The sequence below is a fragment of the Zophobas morio genome, unplaced genomic scaffold (genome assembly GCF_036711695.1).
Source record: "Zophobas morio isolate AGI-343-1 ecotype UQ-CSIRO unplaced genomic scaffold, CSIRO_AGI_Zmor_V1 ptg000834l, whole genome shotgun sequence".
NCBI lineage: Eukaryota > Metazoa > Arthropoda > Insecta > Coleoptera > Tenebrionidae > Zophobas > Zophobas morio.
Window position 1 is genome coordinate 35,214 of NW_026972936.1, and position 25,985 is coordinate 61,198.

Consider the following 25,985-nt stretch of genomic DNA (forward strand, 5'->3'; position numbering starts at 1 on the left):
TTAAAGTAGTCATAACTGAAGTTTAATTCATAAAATTTATGAAGTTTTCTAATATACTTTTGTTTAAATAGGATAAGCAATTTGCGCTCAAGAATTTGAAACCATTGACAGGTATAAAATACTTATTCTCTCGAAATAAGTATGTAAGGGACTGCAGTGCTTGCGCGCAAGCGCAGAAATGACGAGGCACTACTCGCTGTCGCTGGCTATATATTGATTCCTAAGCGCCTACTACCCGAGTTTACAAGCTACAGCATCGAGTGCGTGGGCCACTATCCTTTCTGTTCGAGAGCAATCTAGTGATTAAAGACAAAGTGGGCAAGGCGAAACTATTGGCAACCTAAAACCTTCGATCCTTCGTTCGAGAAAATAAAGAATGGGAAATGATACTGTCTTTCTATTTAAAAGCGTTTCCTAAAAAAGGCTTAGTTTCTACTAAATTTAGACTGTCCTGAACTATAAAAATTTTAGTGCGTTCAACAAACGTGACAATGCTCTTATTATGAATATATAATGAACTGAAACAACTATTTTAAAGCGAGAATGAAAATTTAAAACTTTATTTTGAATTCATGCTCGACCATATCTTTATATGTATAAGAAAAAAGAAACGAGCTTATCCGTTATACTAATTACGACCCCTGGCCTTTCCTCCGCTGCTCCCTCGCTCTCTTGCACCTCCACGCCCGCGTGAAGATTCCTGCCTCTGATTGGCCTGCTGTTGCAACTGCTGATAGTGCTCTTGCGGCTGCAGTCTCTGCCGTTGTAGAAACATTGGCCGGTTCTGACCACGAAAGGGAAAGTGCCGCGGGGGCGGACGGGAGCCTCTTCCGCCAGTGGAAAACGTTTGTCGTTGATGAGAGAGATATACCCCGGACGCAGGCGGAGGGGAGGGCCTAACAGGTCTTTCGCCGTTGAAACTCTTTGCATCGACTGCCTGGATCGCAGGGCTGTCCCCTCTAGGCTGGTCTGAGTACATAGCAGGTAAAGCTAGTAAATGCATATAGGCGTGACAGAGAATATACAATAGTGATCATTATTATCAATGACGCGCTAAAACAGCTTAACGGTTGCAAAAACGATGAAATAATACACATGTTAGAGCACATAAATAAAAAAAAGACGATAAAAGAAAGCAATGATACAGAGAAATAGTACTATTCGAAAAGACAGTGGGTGCAGAGGGTCGGACGGCGGAAGAGCTTTCAAACTGAAAAGAAATTCTAACACTGAACGTAAAAAAGTCATAACACTCTCGAATTATGTTAAGATAAGCTAGAAAGAATACGGCGGTTTTTCAGTAGTGGTAGATAGCGGAGATTTTCTTTTTACTTCTTCGGAGGTCTCACATGCAGCCTTGAATTTAAAGCCGCAATCAGAAGCGATTAATAGAGAGAGTTGCTATATATATAGAATGTACAAGAGCTGTTGCTGGCACGCAAGGGGTCCCCTCCACCTCTTTAGAAGCAACTGCAGCTGATTCGTCTGCCCTTGGCTTCTTGATGTGCTCCGAGGTTGCTTGTGCGACCCGCTTCGTACATTTCAACTCGTCGGGGGGCTGGGCTGTGTCGCTGAGAACAGGAGTGTGGGCGCCCTTGTCTTCCACGTGACCTTCGTCTTCGGGGATCAGCGGAGCGGTGGGCTGTTTATCTTGCGTTCCGGGCTTTTCTGAGTGCTGATTATCTGATTCCTCGGCAGTAGCAACTTTTTTCGTCTTCGGGGTGGCCGCTAACAGCTGAGCTCGTAGGTCTTCGATAGACCCGGTCCTCCTTGCTTGAAGACCAGTCAACAGAGAGGAGGTTGCACTACTAGTCGGCAGTCCCGGTGATGTCGGGAACACAGGGGTGGACGAGGTCGGTTGGGCTGAGTGGTCGATGGAGGTCGCATGGGGAGAAGAGACTGACGGCTGACGCGAAGGCAAAGGGTCGTCACACGGGGGAGATACGCCCACTTGTGAGACGGGTGCTGAAGTCTGAGTTACGACTGCTGTATTCGCATTGGTCTCCTTGCTCTTCTGTAGCAGAAGCCTTTTCGTTAAAAGCTGTATTTTTCTCTCTTTTTCTGCCAGAAGAGCTCTGTGCTGGCTAATATTTTCGTTCAGTTCTTTTTCAAGATTTTTCTTTTCTTTCTCCAACTCCTGTACAGCACTCCGGAAGCTCTATAGCAGCTCGTAGAAAAACGGGAGGGAGGAGAAAAGGAAGTTGATACCTCCACGGTGTCTTTTGATGCGGACATCTCGCCCACTCTTTGCTCGAGTGTCTGAACGGTCTTTTCTAGAGCCTCCTTGGAAACTTTCGCCGTGTTCAGCTGACAGTCAAGTTTTCTAGCCTGCAGAATACGCTCAACACACAAGAATCACTTCCGTTTACATATTTACTTCGTTCTTCCAGTATAGCACGTGTTTAGTAAGATTCTCAATCTTTTTCACCAGCTCGGCGTGTTTTTTGCTTAATTCCTAAATACAAATACAGCGAGTGTAGCTCCAGTGAAGCTCACTACTACAGTAAAAGAAGGCTGACTACCTCCTTCTCCTTTTCAAAACCATTTTTCAGTTCCTCCAGCACAAGCTCGTGCTTCCTTTCTCCTTCTTTATATTGCACTTCCATATTCTTTATTTTTTCTTTCATGTCTGTATACTTCCCCTGAAGTGCATTGAGCTCGACCAGTGCCTTCTCCTTGGCGAGCTGCTCCTTGGCAAATGCTTCCGGATCGATGTGCTGTGGGCGCATAACAAATATGTTACACTTAAAAGAGATGATAAGAAGGCCATGGGCGACCTTATAGCGCTCAAAATAGTCCTGCAAGCGCTTTTGCAGGCGAACAATATCGTTCCGCAGAGCTACCTTTTCAGCCTCCAGCTGGTTATATTGATAATTAGCGATTTATGGGCGCATGCAGAAAAGCACAATCACAAAGTAGCGACCGTCTCTTTAGCGGTTTTTATCTTTTCATGCTCAGACGCGCTATTATCCAAAACCCTTTGCAGCTCCCTGACAAACACAATGAGCAAAGCAGAGGAGTTTATAGTTGCTGTCTTACTTTAGCTTGGCCTTGCTTTCGTTAAGGGCAGTGTGCAGCCGCGTGTTTTCCTCCCTTAGTTATTAAGAAACCTCCAGGAAAGCTCCTCAAGGGCGGTAGGTTCTTAACCTTAACAGGATATTACTATCCTTTAAAAGAGCCACAGCAGAGACTTTTGCGGAAACTTCTTGGTTGACGGGGCTATTCTTATTCTGGTTCTTTGGAACGGACGCATTGTAAGCCAATGAAGTTTGGAAAGTAGAGAGTGCTATTCTACAGTTTGTCGGTGCTGCTCCAATAGGAACTGCAGTTCGTCTCTTGCCTGAGCTGTGTGTTCGTACATCTCCTTGTACTTAGCCGCATCCTAAAGGGGCAAGCAGAGAAATAAGCCCACGTACGCCAGCGGAACAAAGCTGCTGACTTGCACCTGTCGAGCGCGTTCCTCTTTTAAGACCATCGATTGGTGTTCAAGTCGTACAAACTGCAGGATTTCCCTATATAAGTAGAATAAATACAACCGTCGGTAAACCGAAAAAAAGAGCCACAAACTCACCTTAACTCAGCGACATCATCAGAAAGCTGCTCCCCCGCACAAGCGAGAGGCTCGGAGGGGACCCCCTTCTGCTTTAATAATAAAAAAATCGTTGTGCTTCAAGTAATGACATGCATTACAGTTGCAGATAAACGGAAGAGCTTTCGACTCAGCGACGCAAACTGGGAATGAAGGAGCGAGTTTTGTTGCTCCAGTTCACTAATTCGATCGCAATGTCTCTTTATTTCGACTTCAAGGAACTTCTCCCTTTGGGAAAGCAAATTCTCAGCGTCCCTAAAACCGCACAGTTATAATTGACACGTGAGCGGGCAAAAAAGGTTAGAACTCTTTGAGTTTTAAGTGAAGTTCGGCCGTCTTCGAAACGCTCTCCAACGAAGACTCCAAGTTCTGGTGCCTTTCCTTCAAGAGAGAATATTCCTGCATGAGTGCGGCGTGCTCGACGAATATACGTGAATATTTCTCTTCAGCCGAACCAGCAATTGTGCGCTAAAGTGTCGTTTAATTGGACCCTAAACGCAACACCTCGTGAACCAAGATGACCTGTTCGGAGGCTTCCCTCTGAAGAGACAGTTGTAGCGTTTTCGCAGCGTTCAAATCCTCGCTCAGCGCAGCACTCCTCTTCTCATATTCCACGCGTTGTTTCTATTACATTTCATTAACAATGCGAAGGCGCTGGTTCGGCTCTCCAAACGACCTCAAGCTTCTCTGTCGCAGCGTCTAACTCAGCCTGAACATCCGACAGGTGTTGCACGTGTTTAATCTGTTGAGCTTTAAGGGCGGCGATTTCCTTCGCATGCTCCTCAACTCTACACTCGAGTTCGCGTTTTTCTTTCTCCAAAGCCTTCTTATACTCCTCCCTCGTTATATTAAAATTCTCGATGTTTCTTTCCAGGTTTTCACTAAGAATCTACATAATATTATAATCTCGCGCCAATTATACATCAAAGCATCCCACCTTGTAGTTTTGAGATTTTTCGTTAGCCAAGGCGAGTTGTTCTTCAAGCGTTGCTATGGTCTCTTGACGAGTCGTCAAGTCCGAGCGCAAGTCAGTAAGCTGGCTCTCTAAGAGTTTTATCTACAGCCTCAAAATAGTGAGCTAATAATAACTGGCCATCCCAACAGCAGAGTCATACGCGGTCGTCTTCGCATTGGACCTCTAGTAAAATGCTGAGACGCTTTTCACTTTCTTCTAAGCGGAGCTGAAGATCTTCTACCGTTTTTTGAAGGGAAAGCTCGCTGTTATGCAGTACGCCAGCTTCTTTTTCGAGGTCGAAACGAGCCTTTTTCTGTAAAAATATTGTAAGATTTTTAAAAAAAAAAAAAGGAAAGTATGCGAACTTCAGCCTCAAGAGAGCTCCGCAAGTTCGTTACAAGAATTTCTTGGTCTCGATAAAGAGACTGAATTTCCTGTTTAAGTTTGGCACATTCTGACTCAAGCAGAAGCTTCTCTTTCTTTAGGCTTTCTCAAGCAAAAGTTAATAACAGTGCATGCACAGAACCAGGAAAACATATGTATACGTTTCAGTGTAGTGGTTCACGTTGTCTACGGCGCTTTTTTCAGTCCTGGCGAGTCCTGGCATCATGGAAATTTCGGGAAAATGAATAAAGCAGACGACGCTAAAGAGATCCAACCTTCCTGAATGGCTTCCAATTGAAGGAGGAGCGCCTCTCCTTGCTGGCTCTGGTGCCTAACCGACTCGAGCTCTGCCTCTAAGCGGCCAATGCAGCCCCTGCTGACTTCTAAGCTGGAAGAGAGCTGAGAAAGTTTTGATTCCCTGAAAGCAACCATGAGAAGTATGTAGAGAAGTCTACCGGCTATAATACTTCTACCTTTCTACAAGCTCCTGGCCTTTGGCGGCGAGTTCCTGGTTCAGACGGGCAACCTGCCTGCCATACTCGACAATTTGGTCCACCAGTGCTTTGTTTTGGTGCTGGGCATGGTCGAGGTCACATGAAAGGTTAGCTATGTGAGCTTCCCTGTGCTTTAACATATTTTGTCCGAGTTCCAGCTCCGATCGCAGTTTGGTGCCTTTAACAAGGTCGGAAGAGAAACAGAAGAATAATATAGGAAAGTGATTTACAGGAAAGTAGTATCGCTTCCCGCTCGTTTAGGAGTGCAGTGAGTTCCTTGATTTGGTAGTCTTTTTGTTCTTGATCAGCCTCCTTTAAAGTCTCGATATCGCCCTTTAAAGAATCTCTCTCGGACTTCAGAGCCTCTAATTCCTGGGCGAGCTGCTCCCAGTCCGCTGGTGCGGCAGCTTTACTTTCTAGCACGGATTCCTTTCTCTCCAAAAGTTCTGCAAGCTAGACAATGAAGTGAATTACCAAAAAGCTTTGCTTTTTCTTTCTACGTGATACCATGCTCCGCTCTTCTAAAAGAGTCTGCAACTGCGCCCGCTGGTCCACCAAGTGAGACATAAGCAATTCATTCTGACTCTGAAGATTATTTAGGTCCTTAATGATGTGCAGACTCCGTTGGAGCTCCTCTTCGCGCTGTTCACCGTCCTTAAAAAACTTCCTTCAAAGATAAAAAGTAAGCGATGTTAAATAAAATTAGAAAAATCACACCTCAGCAAATCCCTCAACTGGGCGTTTTGCTCAAGCAGATCTTCCACACTTGAGTAGGTCACAAGTTTGTTAGAGATAATCTGATAATCCGATAAGAATGAACGGCAGGGAAAAAAAGTAGAAGAGAGACTGTCTCGATATCCAGAGCCACTGGCGAAGAGCTGCTCTTTTCAAAGACGCTCTCTTCTACGAGATCGCCCTTCAAAACGGCTATTTCCTATAAATGTATAAAAAGTGGACGTTCAAAAACTGTTACAAGCGGAGACACACGGAGACCTGCCTTCAACAAATGTTTGTTTTGAAGGTTGATATCACTAAAACGGCGCCTCGTACGAGCAACTTCCCGGTTCATCTCCTCCAAAGTAGCCCTGAACTGCTTATTTTCCTCCTGAAGAGAGTTGGCGGCCTCTTTAAGTTTTAAACTGCGCCCCTCAAGATCTTTATAAAGCTAAAAAAAAATAGGTGCATTTGGTGGCGAGTCAAGAGCACGAGGAGGCCACTGCACTTGTTTGGTTGCCTCGTGTTCCTTGCGCTCTCTTTCGATCTCTGGAGAAACCTGTTCCATGCGGCTCCAAACTTCTTCTAGACACCTCTTGTACTTGGCCACCTCTCGCCTGTGTTATCGTTAAGGCGAGAGGAAACCGCGGCGATATGGCGTAATTGCAGATACTCTTTGGCGGCACTGACTTCCGTTAGCCGAGCAAGTTCGCTGTACATCTTCGTGATGGACATGTCTTGAGAGTATAAGCCAATAACTAAGCACAGGAAAATCAGGCAGGAGAGGTATACCTTTCAGCTCCAGATAGTGGGAGAGCTGTGCCGCAGTGCTTCCGGGCTCAAGCGTTTCTTTCTGCTGCAGGAGAATAGCATTGGCCTCCTGAACAGATAAAAAGCATCAGCCAAAAATTATATTCTATATGTAGATATAAGAAAAGCACTTCGAACTCCTTTCTAACGGCCTCAAACTCGCAACGCAACCTTTCTTGGTCGGCTTGCTGTGCTCTAATGAGGCCTTCGTAACGAGCTTTTTCGCTGGCACACTCGTTTTCTAACTTCGTGCGCTGGGAAACACATTCTTCTAGCTCAGAAAGGAGCCTTTCACTCTATAGAGTGAAAAAAAATAAAAAACTGTTCCTCTTCTACACCTTTAAAAACTGGAGCCTTCTCGCGGTAGTCGCGTGCCTTCTCCTCGTAAGAGCCGCAGAGTATCTCGAGTTTGGTGAGCGTGGCATCTTTCTCCACCAATGAAAGCTTTATATGTATATAAACCTGATAATAAAATTATAATTTTACTGTAGAGTGCAATACTTTAAGCTCTTCAACGGCTCTTTTCGCTTCGCACATCGACGTCTCCAAATCTTCTTGTAATTCTAAAAAAAAGAAATTGAGACTAAAGAAAACAAGTATAATCTTTTCTCCAACGTAAAACTTTGGCATGAAAAGTGTCTTTTGCTGTTTTTGCGCTCTGAAGATCAACCATTAATAATTCATTCTTCATTACAAAAAGTCAGATCAATGATGGAAACAAGAAGGCGTAAGAGAAGAACCTTAGCAGTAAGCTCGCCAATCTTGGCGCTCGTGTCAGATTGTACTTCCTGTAGCAGTGTTTGCTTTCTTAGAAGTTCTTCGTTTAGCCAGTTCTACAAGAGAAATCAATTAAGGATGGAATTTTTATGTCGGAGGTTGTACAGTTCTCTCAGTTAAGGACACAATTTCTTGCTCCAGTTTGCTTGTTTTAAATTTGGCCTCGAGAGCTTCACTCTGGGCTTTAAGAGCTCGCGAGCGCAACTCATTCTAAATTTAACTTATATAAAAAGGACTTAATTAATAGAAGCGTATAAACCCGCTGCTCTTGGCTTTGACAAAGCTGGTCAGTTAGCTCGTTGGCTGTGGAATCTTTAGCCCTTGAAAATTCTATGCTCTGGGCCAACCTCTCCATTAAAATAATTCTGATGGTATATATTCACCAATAAAAAAAATTGATAAAGTAACGATTTAAAAGAAAATAACAATTATATTAATATAAAAACCTCTCCCGCGAGATTTCCTCCAAAGAGCTACGAAGCCCTTCAACTTCTGAAAGGGAAGCCTCAGTAACAACTTTAAAATGTTCAAGTTTTTCACATTTTTCTCGAAATTTATTAGCCTCCTTTATCGCAATGTCACGATCTTCTTTTAAGAGGGTGGAATTTGTAAGCGTTTCTTTTTGAAAAGTTATTAGCTGAGACTCAAGTTGGTAGATTTGCTCCTCTAAAAAAGATGAATTAAAAAAAACTTGAACATGCTAGACATTTTCACCAAGAAATCTAATAGTAATATTAACTGTACCATTATATAAATGTTTAAAAAAATATTACTAAGATTTGTAATTATTTAACCGTAATTAACGTTATCAGACTTTAGTTTCAGCGAGTTCTCCAGCACTTTGTCAAATTCTTGAGTTAAAAGTACCCAAATGTCACCTCCATTTAACTCTATTAAGTTAGAAAAGTTAACAGATTTGTTATTTCATAAAAAGCTTATATAAGGTTATATGTAAGTTCGTTGAACATATTTCATTGAGTTGCCTTTTAAAATTATAACTTGTGCTTCTGAGAGTACATTTTCTAAGGGTGACAGTAACATGTCCAGACTACAAGTAGTTTTTTTAATTATTTATCACCCAGAAATCCACTCGGGTAACAATATTAAAAAAAAAATTCTACAAAAGTCAGACAAAGAAATACTAAGGGCACGCAGGAAATATTTTATTGTAAAACAAAGGCGCAGTAAGGTTATCAGCCACGCGGAAGTAGCGGAGAATTTATTCTATACTGGGGTACCAGAATCATACTCCTGTTCTTTATCTGTTTAAGAGAAGCAAAAACCAATTAGTATATACTTGATAATTTTTTAAAAAAAAATGCATTTAAAAATTTTATTGATTGTGGGAAGATTAATTAAAACTACAACTTCACGCTTAGAGGAAGGATTCAAATTTTATATTTTTATATTTTTTTATCCTTAGAACCCTGTCGGCTGCTTATAGTCTACCTGACCCTTTAGAGTAGAGTTAATTTCTCTAAGCTGGCAACACCAGTTAAAACCTTGTACACTCTCCAAGAAGGTCCTGAGATCCCCTAGACGGCAAAGCTTTTATTAAAATTTAGTTTATAGAGAACTGTACACGTCACCACCAAACCAGAAAATTGCGAGTTGGCACCGAAGGGACTCGAACCTAACAAGTTAAATAACAAAACCTTTCACACAGAGACCAAAAGTTGTCGTAGCTCAGCGGTTAAGAGTATAAGGCGCGACTACTCTTAAGTCGTTGGTTCGATTCCCACCGAAGCTACCCTCTTTTTTTGATCTTTGTTGCTCGCGTATTTAACTTCGGCCTCCTAAATTCTAATAGCTTTCATCTTAATATGTAGTGCTTGGGTCGCACTCTCTAAGAGACCCTCCAATTAGCCCCCGCCCTCTAGGGGCCCATTATACCACAACCACTAGAACTCTCGTTCGAGTATATTCTTACGTTGTGAGAAGAATGTAGAAACTTTTGTTGACACCGTTATATTCTTAACCTAAGAGTTAAATTCTATTGAAGACATACAAATAGTCTTGGAGTGTAACTTCATACTCAAAAGCAAATATTTTAAACAATGTATTGTCTAGAGAACAGTGATATCCCTTGAGCAAGTGGCTAAAGGTGGTCGCAGAGCCCGTAAAATTATCAAAAATCAAAAGTAAGTGGCTAAGGACGTCTGGGCGCGGATAAACTTTTAAATTATAAAGAGAGGTAAATCCAAAGTATTGACTTCCAAAATAAACTAATTTGCTAGATAGCTAGTGAAGAGTACACGAGCAACGCTAATAAGCTCCCTCAAAGACTAGTTTAAGTTGCGCATAACTTCGACACATTTGGCACCCGGGACTCCCTTCTGTATTTTAGGAGATTTGAAGGTTTACTTAAAAAAAAAAATAAATAATGGCTAAGGTTATATTTAGGAGCAAACTTATTTAAAGACTTTTGGCCGAAACACTGATCACATAATTAGCGTATTTTTATGATTTATATGCTTGGAACGATTTTACGGAAGCAAAATAAACTTTAACTAAAAATAAGATATATAAAGCATAAGTTTTTTACTGCGATTTATGGTATTGAAAACAGACTAATGTACTTTTTATAGGGCCAGCCTTATGCAAAGATTTTTTTAAAACTGGTCGTCATCAATAGACTGTTTATAAGAAAAGACTCAATCTGTTTCAGGTAAAGGTAAATTATTATGCCATCTATATACTTCATCGAAGGTATTATTCGTGAGTGCAAGATTAAATATACGTTGACCCATTAAAAATCGAAAGAAGAGAGTAGCGTCGGTGAGAATCGAACCAACGACCTTGAATTGCGCGGTCAATGTTCTTAACCCCGGGGTTACGGCGACAATGATAATGTTTAAAACAAAATATTAATAGTTTTAAGTAGTAATGACATTAATTAAAATTTTTAGTAATATAACATCTACAATAGATATATTACTAAAAAATTATTAATTTAATTGTAGTTACAGGATTAGTAAACTTTTATTACTCCTAATTAAACTGTTCTTACGAAGGCTAATCAATAAGCATAACCTTCTAAGTCAGGCACTTCGCAGAGAGACAACCTCGCCGAACCTTCCCACCTTGCTGTTTGAATTATTTTACTCATTACAATTGCAACACGGCACTGAAATATACAAATAAATTAACCTTCAGGGTGTAACATCTAACGGTCAAACGGCCCTTCGTCACTCGGAACTTGATACGGTTTAGACTTTAAAACTCTTCATCTTATTACTTTGCGCGGCAGCATTTAAAGGAGTCAATAAAACCTATAGGATTAAACCGACTATTTTTTAATATTTAAGTCCAAAATAATCAATGTTTTTCAATTCTTCATATATAACAGACTTGCAACAAAATAAAAAATAAATAGTATACAAGTTATAAGGAAAAACCGAAGTGCTGTGAAGACAACATCACTAAAGGAAATTAACATAATAAACTTAAATATGATCAAGTCGTTAATCAAACTGCAATTTAATTTTTATATTGCCCATTAAAACCAAACTGAAAGCACTAATTTCTACCATCATTACTCGAATCCCTCATTGAAGGGCAACGTTTATCATCTGTACCTGCAGCTTAGTTGCCTCGTTACAAACATCACTGGCAGCACACGGTCGGGTATCACATACCGACTTCAAAAAGTCATTATCATTTAGGAAACATTAAAGGCTTATCACAACTTTATTCCAGTAATCAGCTAACAGGCAATATAACATTTTAAGAGGTGTTCGAAGAGTCACGAAGATTTCTAACCTTTTAAAGATCAAGAATGTTCCAAGATAATTAAAAACAATATACACAAAATTTTAAAAACAATAAAATTTGGATCCTTTTACTCTATGTCTCCTTTTTCTTTTGGTTTTGTTATGATCGGAAACCATTTTAGATTGGAAAAAAGAGTTGAGTTTGCGGAAATCGAACCCAACACTTTGTAATTACGCATTAAAGCTAATAATAAATATGACAAAACAGGTAAATATTAAAGTATGAAAAACAAAAGAGAAAAATAAAAGGATATAAGACTAAAATAGTGTCTTATGGTTATATTAATGGCATTGGTACTTATCAATATATTTCTTTTTATCCAAGTATAAATGGCAGTTCATATTTTTTAAGTAGTTCGATTTAACCATTAAAATAACTATTATAAAGAACTTTTAAAGGTTCCTTTTTAAAACTTTATATGTAGGAAATTTAGTGAAAGTAACCTTACCTCCGAATATGCGAGTTTCTAATTTAGCATTAAAGAAATGCGTTAACCTCTCAATTTACCTTATTTAACAGGCGCATATAGGCTGTCAAGGCATATTTTTGTGTGAATCAAGGAAATGTAGTTAGTAAGTGCATAAATTTAAGCTTTGTCTAGAGGCAGTTCGGTTGGGGAGAGCACAGGTGAAAAGCACAGCATCCCGTCTCATCTGAGAAGTCAAAACCCGGGGAAGCCTGATTACTGCGGTGGGATTAGCTTTTGTGTACCCAAAATGTAGTGAATGGCCCTGTGCACCTCTACTTCTCTTGACTGCTATAAATATTTAACTTTTTTACATAGCGCTTTATTTAAAATATACTTCATATTTATTAAAAAAACTACGTGAATTTATGTCTACTAGCTATATATCGCAGACCTTATATATATATTATATTTATAATTTTAAATTTTATTGTAAAAATATAAATATCTATATTGATTATGAGTTTCTTCTCTAAAAAAGAGCTGCAAACATTCATTGCTAATTTATGGGTTTTTTAAATGAAGAACCTAGAAAAAAGGTAGTTCTACAAAGGTAAAACTTCTTTTGAAGTTACTAATCCAATCAGATATAAATGTCTACTATGTGAAAGGAGTCTTTTGATAGTATAATTAACGTAGTAATGTACAGAAATAGTAAAATATACAGTGGAAAAATGAAAATTTAGTAGTAATAATAACAGTAATAATTATAATCCTTGTAATAAATATAAGAATAGTATCAAAAAGGGTAATGACAATTTAAAAGTTATTAGAGGCTCAGAGAAACCTCAAGAACTTTACACAACGCTGTTGATATTTACTGATACAGTTCCCATTATAAACGAACAACTATATACTGCGTCGACCTCCCTGCGAACTCGTATAGAAATCTCACTCATTTCCTCTTGTGAGACACAAAAGTAGCCCCTTCTTGTACAACTTTTGCAAATCAAGGGCGCCAAGAGCTAAGTGTCTTGGAATTAAATATCCCCGTTAACGGCTGATAACTACCATACTATTACAGGGACCATACGCAATAAGGAATACTCCATTTAGTTATCAATTATTTGAAGACAACTCATTTAAATTTGTTAGCCGTATAATTTCTTGTGGACCCGACATTCCTGCCATCAAGGCGGACCTGCTCTGGGCATTCGCACTCCTCTAAGTGACACGGATGCACACGGAGGAAACGTTTATGGTGAAAACGGAAGAAGCGTTCGTTGTTATTAGTGCTGGTGCACATATCCATAACCGAACAACAAAAGCTTTTAGAACTGAAGCCTTTGTCCCGTCATTTAATCAAAGTAGGAAAACTCCGAAAAAGCACTCGCGTAGACCAGTACCACCACGGCTAAGCCTTTGGTCACGCTGCAAGCTTTTGAGCTGCGTCATCTCGGTGCGTCAAATACGGTGTGGGTTTATTTTAGCTTTGAGTGTACCGAAACACGACCCTCCCCTCTTGTATGTGCGAAATGCGGTGAGGCTCATACCGCCAACTTGGAGGCCTGCAACGGCGACCCGCGGAGACCTTTAACAGCCGACCAATCTATGCAACCACCACGACATCGTTTCCCACTCTGAATGCTACCATTACCCTATAACTATCCTATACTTCCAGCCTGATAGCGGGACCTAACCAAGCGCCCCCAATAATCTTGCATCGGTAATGCAAACTCAGTTTACTCAACAACGAGAACAGGGATTGCAACCGATTTATAGTCAATTGTTGGCTATTCTGACGACGAATCTTTCAGCAATGCTTTTAGACCGTGAAAGACTCAAATTTGTTTGCAAGGGCCTTTAAATTTTTAACGGTTGATTACATTGGATTATTGTTCAGGAATGGGGAGGGTGGCCAGAAGGAAAAACACGGGTTGCAGAAGTTAATGCAACGCGAAAGAATAGATATCTGTGCTGTGAGCGAAACATAGCTCTCCCCAAATGTACCAATTAACAGCTGCATCTTTGCAACTTATCACCAAGATCACTTGTACACTAGTGGTGGAGGAAAAGCTATCCTACATTAACGAAACTTCCAACAGAGCATTATTAGCTCTGCAAGGAATCAAATAAGTTGGTATTACCTTTAACCCTGCTTGACAGGGACCCATGACTGTGAATGCCAGTCATTCTACGCGGGGATATTAACTGTAAAACACCCTGCGGGGAACAGCTGGGTCGCAAACCGGGACGGCTACGTCCTCCAGACTTACGCTGTGGAACGCGGGGTAGCGGCGCGGTTATTATATATAGTACAAGTACTATTAAAAAGGTACCAATAGTATACATTGAAGTCAGACAAGCCACAGTCAAAGCCATGAGCTATGCCAGAGTCGCAACACAAGTAAAATAGTATACTACTGATTACTTGATAATAGCACCAGTGCTATATAACATGTCTAACAACGAAGCTAAACATGCATCCTTCGGAACAAAGGAACATACTACAGTAAACATCACTCATAGCCTAACTCTTGCTATAATAGCTTCCGTCTTGGGTACTCACCGTTAACCATAGTAGTGTGCTAAGCAACTTAGCTATTTTCCACTAAGATTTAGTTAATAAAGGGTAAATACCTTAGCTTCAATAGATCTTCTTAGGCAAATTAGATTTAAGACTTGATTCAGAAGGCGATGCTAATACTCAGCGCTAACCTTACAATAAAAGTTAATGAGCTCGAACCGTAACACAACCCTGGTCATCCGCCTAAACAGAGGACTTGCTAAAATACCAAGTGTAACCTCGTTTGCAGAGTAGAGGGTGGCATGACCAAGATCGAGATAATAAGTCATCACGGCTCCATTCCACCTAATGATGACAACCAACTAACGCCGTAGATCGAAACAATCCGGAACCCGCAAAAAATAACCTTAGAATTGAAACGTATTTTATATATAGGCACGATCTTTTTCGTGCGCTTGTACTAACAGGCTCCTGGGGACAGCAGTTTCCGCCAAGTCCTTACTAAACTGCAGAGTGTACAACATGGTGTCGGATAACCAAACAGGAAGCTAACAGTAAGTCTCACTACTTCGAACGAAACCACCACCGCTGAGATCTATCCCAAAGGACCTAACTTTAAATTATGACAGAATGATAGCCTAGATCGGGATGACCGCATGGACCATGAAGGATGCATCGCATGTCCCACGCTAAAAATAGTGAGTTACAAAGATATGTGAGTTAAATGACCGCACAGGATGTGCGAAGCTTCGAGATAGTTTCCCATCTCTTCTACGGTGTTTTGAGGCACCTAAGATAGTAAAAAAAGTAACCTAATTTAAGTCACTAAGTGCTTCTACCTAGTAAAATTAAATACAAAGAAGCTAACGAAGCTAAATAAGCTAAATCAAAGGTACCAGGTAGAAGCACCAATAATAATAAATTATAAAAACTTATATAAATTATTAAAATATTAATTATTTAAGATATAAAATATATAATTATTAAAATTATTTACGATATTTAAACTTGAGTTATGTAAATATATAAAATTTAAAGAAATCAAACAAATTACCTGTAAGAGGTAGCTCCCAAGGTAAAAAAGGCCAAGGTAAAGGATTTTTCGCCTCAATGAACTTTAATCAAGAAAGAAATATTTAGATAGCCAAATATAAAATTAAAGGATTTACTATCTCAAAGAAGCTAAATCAAACTCTAAATCACTGTCCAGATCTGTAAACCAATCGTTAAAGCTCGTAAGCACTAAATTAATAACCCGTTAAGTTCGTACAGTAGCAGAGTCTAGATGTTAACTACGGTTAAAAACCAAGATTACTTCCTAGCGGTAAAGATGCTAACTAGTTCGACCTCTCCGAGTATAAGTAGAAGTTTTGAAGCAACTTCTTTTATTTTGGGGTCTCAACCCTAATACAGGAGCTCAAAGTAAGCATAGAGATATGCAAAATAATGCTTATTTATGTATAATTATGTTTTAAAAACTAAGAGCTTTCGGTGTACTAGCTTAGAACGAGATATAAAAGCTTTTCTCAGAGACCTCAACCACAAAGTAAATTAACCACCAAGGTAGAAGTAAAATAGAAGGTTTTTAAACCTAGGCAGCTATGCTAAGAATGGAACCAAACCATTTAACTTTACGTTAAATAAGTAAGATTATACCATTTAACTACTTATATCAGTTCTACTTTGGTGGAATAAAACTAAATAACACTTTAGAAATGATAATTAGAGCACTCTACCACAGTAGAACGAAAAAAGTAAGAACCTAAATGATTTCCTACTTGTTCTCACTAGTGTCCCTATGGGCTAGCTTTTCCCGACAAGCAATCTCAGAGGCCGGGGCCTGCCTTTCCTGAGACCACGTAGGTGTAATAGAAAGTAGGAAGTCATCTAGGTTCTTGTTTTTCGTTATACTTTGGTATAACCAGTTTACTTTGTTATTATTCAATGAGAACCTTAAGTGGATTAATTTTGGGGTTCTATCTAACATAGTCGTTGAAACACGAAATAAGGTTTGAAACTATGAAAGTAATTCCTATTTACATGTCTGTAAATCGAACTATCCTAGTTAGAGATGAGAAATAAATTATAAGAGATACGCTTAGTATTGACGAAAGAACGGTTCTTAGCTAATGACTCAGGTAAAAATAATTAAGATAGTGTTTTGCTCGTAATCCTAGCCTGTACTTATATAATGGTTAACTTTTTATATAGTTCTAGCTAAATTAAGAGAGAACACCGATAGCGTAAAGTACTGTGAAGGAAAATTTGAAATAGACACTTAAAAGAGTGAAATAGAGCATGAAACTAAAGGTTAAGGTGTACAATTTTATAGTACCTTTTGCATAATGAGTCAGCGAATTATTAAAGAAGCTAAGGCAAAATCTAAGGGAAATCAAGATTATTGTTGTAGCAAGAACTTAAAATGACTGGGAAAAGTAGTGAAATACCAATCTTAGAAGGTACTGACTAGTTCCTAACGAAATTTATTTAAGTAAAGTGTTACCTTGAAAATATAAAGGTAAACACTGATGCTAATCAATTTGATAATCTGTTTTGTTTTCGGGTAAGCAGAAGGGCCTATCAGTTATGAGATTGATAGACAAAAGAGAAAGAACCCAGAATTGTAGCTAAAATTACCAGGGTAAAATTTTTCAAACTTCGTTCAATTAAAGATTAAAGCAACTAAAAGCTTGAGAACAGCTATAGATTAAAGAAAACGTAACAGTTCAGCTTTATAAATAATGGGTAGAAGCAAAATAATTAAAATAAGTTTAGACACTGACGCTAAAAATTGTTGATAGCAAGGGTAGGTTAGGCGAAGAAATAATCATAAGGTCTGAAAAGATCTTATTGTGACAATGCCGGCTTTAGTAAATCGATAACATCAGCCGATAAATCTAGGTTTTTGTGATAACAATCAGGCAGTGGCTAAGGTATTCTACCGAAGCAGAAATAATAATCTAACTGTACTAAATCGGACTCTAGTGTTTGGTCTTAAACAAGTTTAGGTGTTAAGTTAACAAGTGTTAAGGAACTTGGCAAAAGATTGGAGTATGTTCGCTATAATCCAAATTGGTAGGCATATTAAAAAAGTCTCATTTACTTTTTACCAAAGAATTAGCTAAATGCAAAAACTCGTTGAAGTATATATAGTGATACTTGCCCAATGATTAGAAAATCTTTTTCAACCTAAATAGGTAGAAATTGGCATAATAATTCAATTACTGCAATAACTATGATTGTATGAAAGAAACAAAATACCTTGGTATTTAATTGGTGTCGTGCATGAATAGTGCAATAAATGGGGCATTGTCGCAACACTTGGCTTATTGGAATAGTAATTTATGTGAAAACACAAGAATTAACAAAGGACGAAAATACCCTGTTCAGCTTTATCCTAAGAGTAAACTGTGGCCTAGAGAAATAAAAGTAATACTTAAAGACTCTACAAGCTAATCACATAAAAGAAACACCTTAACTCAGAAAGTATTATAGCGGGGAGCTACCCCGTAAGATAGTAACCCAGGGGAACTAAGACTAGTTCTTAGATACCTTAATAGTATTATATTCACGTAAACGTATACTAGCTTTAAAGTAAAAAGTTAATATTAAGCTTTAACTACTATCTTGTGTTAATGACCTTTTAACTCTAAATAAAGGGCTAAAAACTAACAAATAAAAGTTACGACAGGGAAAACAGAGTAAGTTTTCTTTTAAGGCCTTATTGAAAGAAAGATCTACGAATTCGATGTCGATTCAGCACAACCTCTAATTGAAAAAGACTAGAAAGGTACAATTATTCATTGTTTTAAGTACTACGTGAATTAGGTTAACTTCCAGGCAACTGAGAAAGGCTTCTATCCTTGTTAATAAAGCTAACATTAGAAAATCTATATAGTACAAAAGGACTTATAGCTTCCTGACTCTGCCTAAAAGTTATAAGTAGTTAGCTTCAAAAATAATCTAGAGTATCTAACGACTGAACAAATCAAATAAGCACCTAATCAAGGTTTATCGCTTTCACGAAGAGGAAATTTAAGTAACTGAGCTTAAGCTCAAGGCCACTCAGATGGTTGAAACGAATAATAAATATTATCTTAAGTCAAATTAGCTTAAAGGCAAAGCATTTGTTTTGTAATCAAAAGGTACTAGTTCAAGTCTAGTATTTGGCTAAATTATTATTATATATAATAAATTATTTTGTATAATTGATTATTAGCGCTTCTACCTGAATTAAACTAACTTGATTTACTTTATTTTAGCCATATATTATTTTACTAGGTAGAAGCACTTAAGTGACCTAAATTAGGTCACTTTTTACACTCTTAAGAGGCTCAAAACCTCGTATATAGAGAGCAAGCTAATTAACTTGCTCTCGCTACGCTCTTTCTCTGGTGCGAGGTCAGTTTGATCCGGGCATGAGCTTGTGTCGCCGCCTCAACTAAACTTCTAACTTCAGCAGGTAAGTCCTTTGCGACTTGATAGCCATCACAGTGGCGACTGAATAGGTTGGTGCTATTAATGGTAGCATTAGGAGCATTTTTCGTTCCTCCGACTGTTATTCATGTCTAGAGACTTTCGTTTAGTTTTGTACATTCTTCAATGGGCGTGAAGGATGTGCCGACAACTGCCATCTGGAGGTTTATTATCGTAAAAGTGACCAAAAAAAATTGACCCTATACATAAAGAACGCGTTCACCTTGGACGTTAGTCCATGCGGGTTCCGGGTGGTTCCGATCTACGGCGATTAATTGGTTGTCATCCTTGGGTGGAATGCCGTTCGGAAGTGAACTTATCTTTGGTCGGGTCATGTCACCCTCTACTATTCGATGGTGTTAGAAATGATACCCCTTCAATCCCTCTGGGTATGCGGATAATGTACATAAACCTAAGGTTCAACATGGCTAGTATCCGATTTGATATTTGGACTCATTGATTAATGACTTACCAACCTAGAATCGTGATTATGGCCCCTTCCTGACTGGAGCTCTGAGTTGTGAGCTGAACGGCACTGAGGAAAGGCGCCGGTTGCCATAGTTAACTAACTAGGGTTTCAGTTATGTTAGAGATGCATGGTTGGAAACAACTCCTTTTAAAATTGACAAAAACTAAGAGGTAAATATCTCCTGAGGTAGGTTCTATCTTACCTGTATTCGATTGGTACTAAGTTTAGCTAACGTAATTGTTAAGAGAATTTACCGTTAGTGGAATGACTTATAGTGACATTTAACAATAAAACCCAAATAGAATCGACTATTTACTTGATAGATCGCCTGGCGTTTAGTATTACCAATGTCTTCAGGAAACGCTCCTTTGTGAAAATCAATGGAAGAGATGTAGGATTCAATTCATTCGCTATTAAATGGTTGATGAAAGCAGCTAAGTTGTGTAGCACCCTCCTATGGTTGATGGTGAGTCCCAAAGACTTAAGCCGCAATAGTAAGAGCTACGTGATGAGTATTGGCAACGTATACTACTCCTTTGTTCCGAAGCATGCATGCTTAGTGCACTGGTGGAGCTAGGTTTGTAGTATAGTGTTAGTACCTTTAGGTAGGTATCAGTATCATACATCGCTCGGCATGACTCACTTCTTCGGCTTTATTTTTGCTTCGACACGTGCTATCGGTACCTTCATCTCATTGGTACTAGTACTATACGTAGTATACAGTAATAGTACTATGTATATGACCCGGGCGCTCCCTTGAGGATTCCTAGAATCACAGTTGCCAACACATATGGCGAGGAAAACGGGCACAATAGACGTGCTGGGTATCACCGCGTTAAAAAATATATACCTTACAACGGCTATTAAGGCTTTGAACGAATTGTCGTCGCATCATTTGCTTGTCTTGCTTAATTGAGGCGATGAAAAAGAATCAATAAAGGACGTCCTTCCGATCTTTTACGGATTAGAACAAATTCACCATGTTTCCTCGAGAAGGCGCTCCTTCCATCCACTCGAAACTCCCGCTTAACTACACAGTGTTGTTGTGAATTTGAACGCACGGTGACAAATTCCCACAGCAAAGCACGATGACAACTGAAGTTGCGTACCGCCCTAAACGCCTTCCTGAGGAACTAAAGTCATTAATATATTAGCGTCGGCGACTCAACTGAGTATCATAGACTTTAAACGAGTGAAAAACAAACTGATGCTAATCGCATTCACCAACGCATAAGGAAAAAGCTGATAAAGAAATAACAAATTAAAGAAAGTATCAGAAGCTGGTAACATCGGTAGCACCTCCTTTAGAAAATTGTCAAGCGAGTTAGAAATAGCGAACATTCGATTCGACCACCACTTCGCAATAGCGATACCATAGCCGAAGGCGATGAAGACAAAGCGAAACTTTTTGCATCTATCCCCTCAAGCGTCCATAACGTACCCCTTATACCTAGTCTTATCTCGATTGGCACTACTGATTTTTTAAAGCTCTCTACCACAAATGATCAAAGAAATCGTCAAATTATTACGGAAGCGAAAGTTTACCCGGCCCCGAAGGCATAACTATTCAGTTGTAAAAATAAGTGCCAGAGGCAGCTATAACTTATTTGCTCTGTCTCGTCAACACAGTGATGATCTTCGGCTATCTTCCTAAACGATAGAATAAGGAGGTACTCTATTACCAAGTACACCGCAACTGGCACCAGAACCTTACAACTATCGACCCCTTAGCCTTTTATCAGCGTGAGATAGCTGAAGCAGTGATACTTAATCTTTTTAAGGCGGTCGTGGACACTCGCAGAATTATATTAGAGTTTTAGTTTGAATTTCAGAAGGGATACCCAATGACCTAGCAAATTCTTTGCTTAACCGAGTGGACGACCAGAACCTTTAATTATAAGGAAGCCACCTGCGCTCTCTTTCTCGACTTTGAGAAGGCTTTTGACCAAGTATGACACGAAGGTCTGTTACACAAGCTGCACGCTAGAACAAGTCTGCGCGGCCTTCGAGATGTGCTCAAGTCAAACCTAAACGGCAAAATTTTCATCGTGCAAGTGGGCGCTGCACTTTCTACACCAAGCTCTCGTCCATCACCGCTTCTATTCGCGCTTTATACGAGCGCCATTCCTCTACCAGTCTACCCTCGCAGGGGTCGCCATTTACGCCGAGGAGTCAGTGATTATTTATAATCAAAGTCTTCTGATTTACCAAGTCAGCATTTACAATTTCATCTCGACGCGCTTGCTAGCAGGTGTCGTCAATGGATCCTCTCCATTAATGCAGCAAAGAGCAAGGCGCTCCTTATAATGAAGTGACGCCATGCACTGCGGACACTGTTAACTCTTACGGCTTGAAAATTTAGTGGTGCGTCCACACATAAGTTACGTTGCGGTGAAGGTCAAGAGAGCGACCCAGACTATATATTTTCTATTGTGCAGAAAAAGTAACTTTCGATGCGCAATAAGAGAAAGCTTCATGTGCTGTACATCAGTCGATTACGACATATGCATCTCCTCCCTGGGCCCACGACTGCTGGACCTTTCAACAAACGCGCCGTGGTTTGTGCGCAATGATACACTTCACCACGAACTCAGATTGAGCTGCTGACCACTATCTTTATAAGGGTCGTTGCCTTCTACGAGTATATAGTTAACAGTTAATAGCCTTTTTGGGAAGGGTCAATTAGAAGTTGTGGGACGGTGCACCTCTATCACGACGGTGGAAAGCAAAGTTGAGGTTGTACTACCCTCATGGACAGCTAAAAACCCGTTTGAGTGCCATGTATTCGAAATTGTTAACTCGATCGAGCACCAGGAAACGCTATTTATAAATAAATGCAGTTCAGTCGTTTTTTAAAAATAAACCTTAAACATTTAGATTATTTATTTCATTGACAAACTAATGTTACTCGTATTTAATAAAGTAATAGTGCTGCAAAGAAAACATTGGCTCCTCTAACAACTATTAAACCTTTGAATTGATGATTATGGTTCCTTTTTTGAAAAAATCTTATGGTAAAAACTACTGTTATATTATTTTAGCTCCGTTCTTACCTATCTTTGTAGTCATTACATCAGCGTTATCATAAATTTGACCAAGTAATTGCTTGTAAACGAATTTTTACCTTTGTATTGTAAATTAATATATGTGTATAACCTAAAATATTAAGTGCAATATTTTTTTTTTCAAATAAAAAAATAGTATATATATTTTGCAATGCACTTTGGATTTAGTAATAATAATCATTCTTCTTTAAATATAAAACAGCTGACCCTGTAAACTGCTATTTAGAATTTTTTACTATGAATTTTAGAATAAACGAATTAACGTATAAACAACGTTAATATTTTAGTTCAATACTCCAAATCTTTTTAGCATTAATATATGGTCCTATCGTTAAAAGTTTTCCGTCATACTAAAAAGTTTATATTTTCGGTCTCTTTAAGAAAGCAAGAGCTTTTCAATTATTTTTTTTCTTCACCAAAACCAGATTTACTGTTGCTGAGTAGGTGCGCCAGTGGTTTAAAGTAACTAAAAGTTTATATACACAAAAAATTTAAAAAAAAATTTAAAATTAAAGTTGTAAACAGTTGATTATATAAAATTTTCAGCGAGAAAGTTAGAGCCCTCATATATTCCTGTAAAGTCAAAGTTACTAGAGGCTCGCTTTTTTTTAAAAATTACTAAATGATAATAACTAATTTTTAAGAACGGATAGTAGGCCCTAAATTACTTTTTAAAGTCTAAACTATTGAAAAGAGGGGGCTAAAACTTAAATTTAGGAAACGTGATAAAAACTTTATATACCTAGTTAAATACTTATATCACTTTCATATCATTTTTTAATGCTTTTTAATTTCGGCAAACATCCTTATTATAGTTTAAAGTTTTTATATAATTAAAAAATTACATTAATATAGCTCACATTTATAAAGTTACTAGGGCCTTGGGCAGCGGACTCCTATACCTACAAAATTAATAAATAATAAAACTTAAGTAAGCGCTACGGCGCTCATGTGCACGCGAGTACCACAAAACGGATTTTGTTGAAAACTGTCAAATTATTTATATAAAGCTCATAGCAAAACCGGTGATTCCCTCAGTCTTAGATTTCCTTAGACTGCCACAATTTGGTATTTCAATATTGCCCTTGTGATCGGAATCGTGGAGGTTTCTGCTGTGCCGTTCGGGGGTGGCCCCTGGCCTTGGCCGTAGCAGAGATTTCGCACCCACGCTTTATGAGGGGCTCCTCCTGTTCTTCGAGGTTTTTAGGGGACTGCGGTGGCTCCCGCAGGGAGCCTTTCTCTCCGTCCAAGGACCTTTTTTGGAGAGGGGTCAAGGGCGGTAAACGAGCGAGGATTTCTTGTTCAAGTTTTTTAGAGAGAGGGAGGCAAGGCTGCCTCTTATACGTTGTAACTAAGTCGTTCTTAAGTTAGGCATCGTTTAATATAACGTCGGTTAGGGTGTAGGTTAGTAGTAGTAGTAGCCTTAAGGTTGTATTTGTGGTGGGGGACAAGTTATAGAGGTTGTTACATATTCAGTAGAAGCTTCTTTAACCAAGGGAATTTAGAGGGGGGACCCTTACTTCCGTGTTAAGTAAGTTTTTTGAAGATTTGGTGAACAGAATAAATAAAGAAGCTGGAATGGTTACGGCAAATAGATATTACGATAAGAAACTAAAAAATATAGGACATGGGAAAATAAAAAAAAAAGTAAAGACTACTAAGTAACAACCCCCCTTCCATGTGCGCTACTTTATTTAGTAAAGTCCTATATAAATACCAACAACTAAAATCTTAAAAATTTGGTAACCCATTATTATTTGCTAGTATTTGACAGCTTTTATGGAAAAATTTAGATTCATATTTTATTTAGTGCGCATTATTTTTATCAATTTTATTAAAGAGAGCAGTAGTAGTAAGCCTGTTAGATAGAATGTTTTAATTTAACGCGTTATATTTCTTAAGAAAATTTTGTATTAAAACTGCATTAATTTTAATAAGTTTTACCTGGAGTAAACTTGACAGTACCCCAAAGGGGAGGCGATGCTTAATTGTACGGGTTTCAATGAGCTTAGCTTTCCTAGAAGAGGACGCAGTAACTTTTACGGGACGGTCTAAAGGCCTTAAGGGAGGTGTTGAGAGCTGGCTTCACAGTTTTTCTCACGACTTTAGTATTTCGAAAGCTAGGTTGTGACGAAAAAACAAATGATGTAGGCGCTTAAACACACTCCTAGGAATATCCTTTCGCTTTATATACATAGTATATTGGCGGATCATTTTAGGAGATTCAAATCAGATTAGATATCCGTCCAACAGGACCATTTGCTTTTTAGATGAAGAATAATTTTTAGTTTTTTTTAAACTTGAGCCAAGTATACCACATTCAAGATTACGTACAATATAACAACATTTTTAATATTTTTGCTTGTGTTTTGTTACTCAAAATTTCTTATTATTTTTTTTAAATGTGGGTTAATAGGTTTACTGAACTACCAAAAGCACCGTAAAAATTTCTTTGATAAAAATCGAGTCTTTCGAGGAGTAGAGCAAGCACCGCCTAAGAAACAAACATTTAGTATGGTGCAATATAAAATAACTAAATTGACAACCAGCTGTTTTTTTTTTGGCACCTTTATTCTAGTCTGTTTAGGTAAGTACCCACTCTTATTAATGAGTAAATTTAGGCGTGCACATAAAAATATCGTTTAGAGGTTAATGTTATAAATAACAAACAAGAAAACCTGAACGGTTCGAAATAGAACATTAAGCAATAGGAGAAAACAAAAAAAAGGATTAAATTTTTATTACACCAGACTATAAAGACGTTAGCAGGCCACATTCTACCAGTCCTATTTTTCCAAAGGGGTACTATAACTGTTCCAAGGGAATGAGAGGGAGCGGAGATACCTGGCACTTGCCTTACGGTCTACTGTTAAGAAATCACTAGAGGCCGTTTTCCCTAGTTCTGGACCCAATGAAATCATCAACCAGCATGACTGTCGGCCTGGTCATCCTGGCTCTCATGGCCCTCACCTAAGGGCATGGAACCTAGGAAATTAGTTATCGAGCTTCTGGGGTGTATGCATTAGTATCTCGTCCCTGGTTCGAGACACAAAGCTTTGGATTCGCCATCTGACTATTTGGTAACAAGAACTTGTTTTATGTAAGTTTGAACGTTAAGGGTGATAAAGGGAGGGAACTCTGCGCCGGGCTGGTGTCGAATAGCTTTGTCTCCCGGTATCCAACGTTTATCTTGTGCTATGGATATGAAAGAGCTCTCGTGTAATATATTGGGGTGATTACTATTTGATGAAACATAGTTTATAGGGGGATGGTGTGACCCTCGCAAAAAAAAATAATGGATGTCAATGTGTTTCCTACTTTCTTGTGATGATTTTAGTCGTTATCCACACAATTACAGGTAAACAATTTACGTAGGTAGGAACAGCATCGATTAAACCTGACTTTTTACAATACAAATAAAGATTTTAACTATATGTCTATGGCAGTAGATTTACAAGCAAGAATAAATTCTGCGGTTGTTTGAATTTATTAACTTATGTAATCTCCATTTTTATACCCTACAAGAATAGCGGGATGTTGATAGG

The 25,985-nt window shown here is 38.7% G+C and overlaps 2 protein-coding genes across 2 annotated transcripts; both read right to left on the reverse strand.

The window, feature by feature from the left end:
• Positions 1-627: 627 nt before the first annotated feature.
• LOC135122017 (nucleoprotein TPR-like) lies at positions 628-6,704 on the reverse strand. Its single transcript, XM_064046267.1, has 30 exons — positions 6,645-6,704; positions 6,420-6,587; positions 6,270-6,356; positions 6,140-6,219; positions 5,930-6,089; positions 5,653-5,875; positions 5,402-5,600; positions 5,204-5,346; positions 5,090-5,144; positions 4,910-5,030; positions 4,705-4,857; positions 4,527-4,646; positions 4,266-4,478; positions 4,112-4,213; positions 3,897-4,057; positions 3,691-3,844; positions 3,572-3,639; positions 3,446-3,512; positions 3,296-3,382; positions 3,148-3,236; positions 3,040-3,093; positions 2,924-2,990; positions 2,778-2,858; positions 2,523-2,717; positions 2,378-2,455; positions 2,209-2,328; positions 1,421-2,158; positions 1,289-1,356; positions 1,159-1,229; positions 628-969 (listed from the first exon to the last, which is right to left on the reverse strand). Exons 1-30 carry the CDS (start codon positions 6,702-6,704, stop codon positions 629-631), a joined length of 4,323 nt encoding a protein of 1,440 aa, XP_063902337.1. The 3' UTR covers position 628.
• LOC135122004 (non-neuronal cytoplasmic intermediate filament protein B-like) lies at positions 6,651-7,753 on the reverse strand. Its single transcript, XM_064046253.1, has 7 exons — positions 7,687-7,753; positions 7,562-7,631; positions 7,448-7,509; positions 7,301-7,390; positions 7,078-7,242; positions 6,929-7,016; positions 6,651-6,873 (listed from the first exon to the last, which is right to left on the reverse strand). The coding sequence occupies exons 2-7, from the start codon at positions 7,617-7,619 to the stop codon at positions 6,722-6,724; spliced, it is 615 nt and encodes a 204-aa protein (XP_063902323.1). The 5' UTR covers positions 7,620-7,631; positions 7,687-7,753; the 3' UTR covers positions 6,651-6,721.
• Between the last annotated feature and the right edge of the window lie 18,232 nt (positions 7,754-25,985).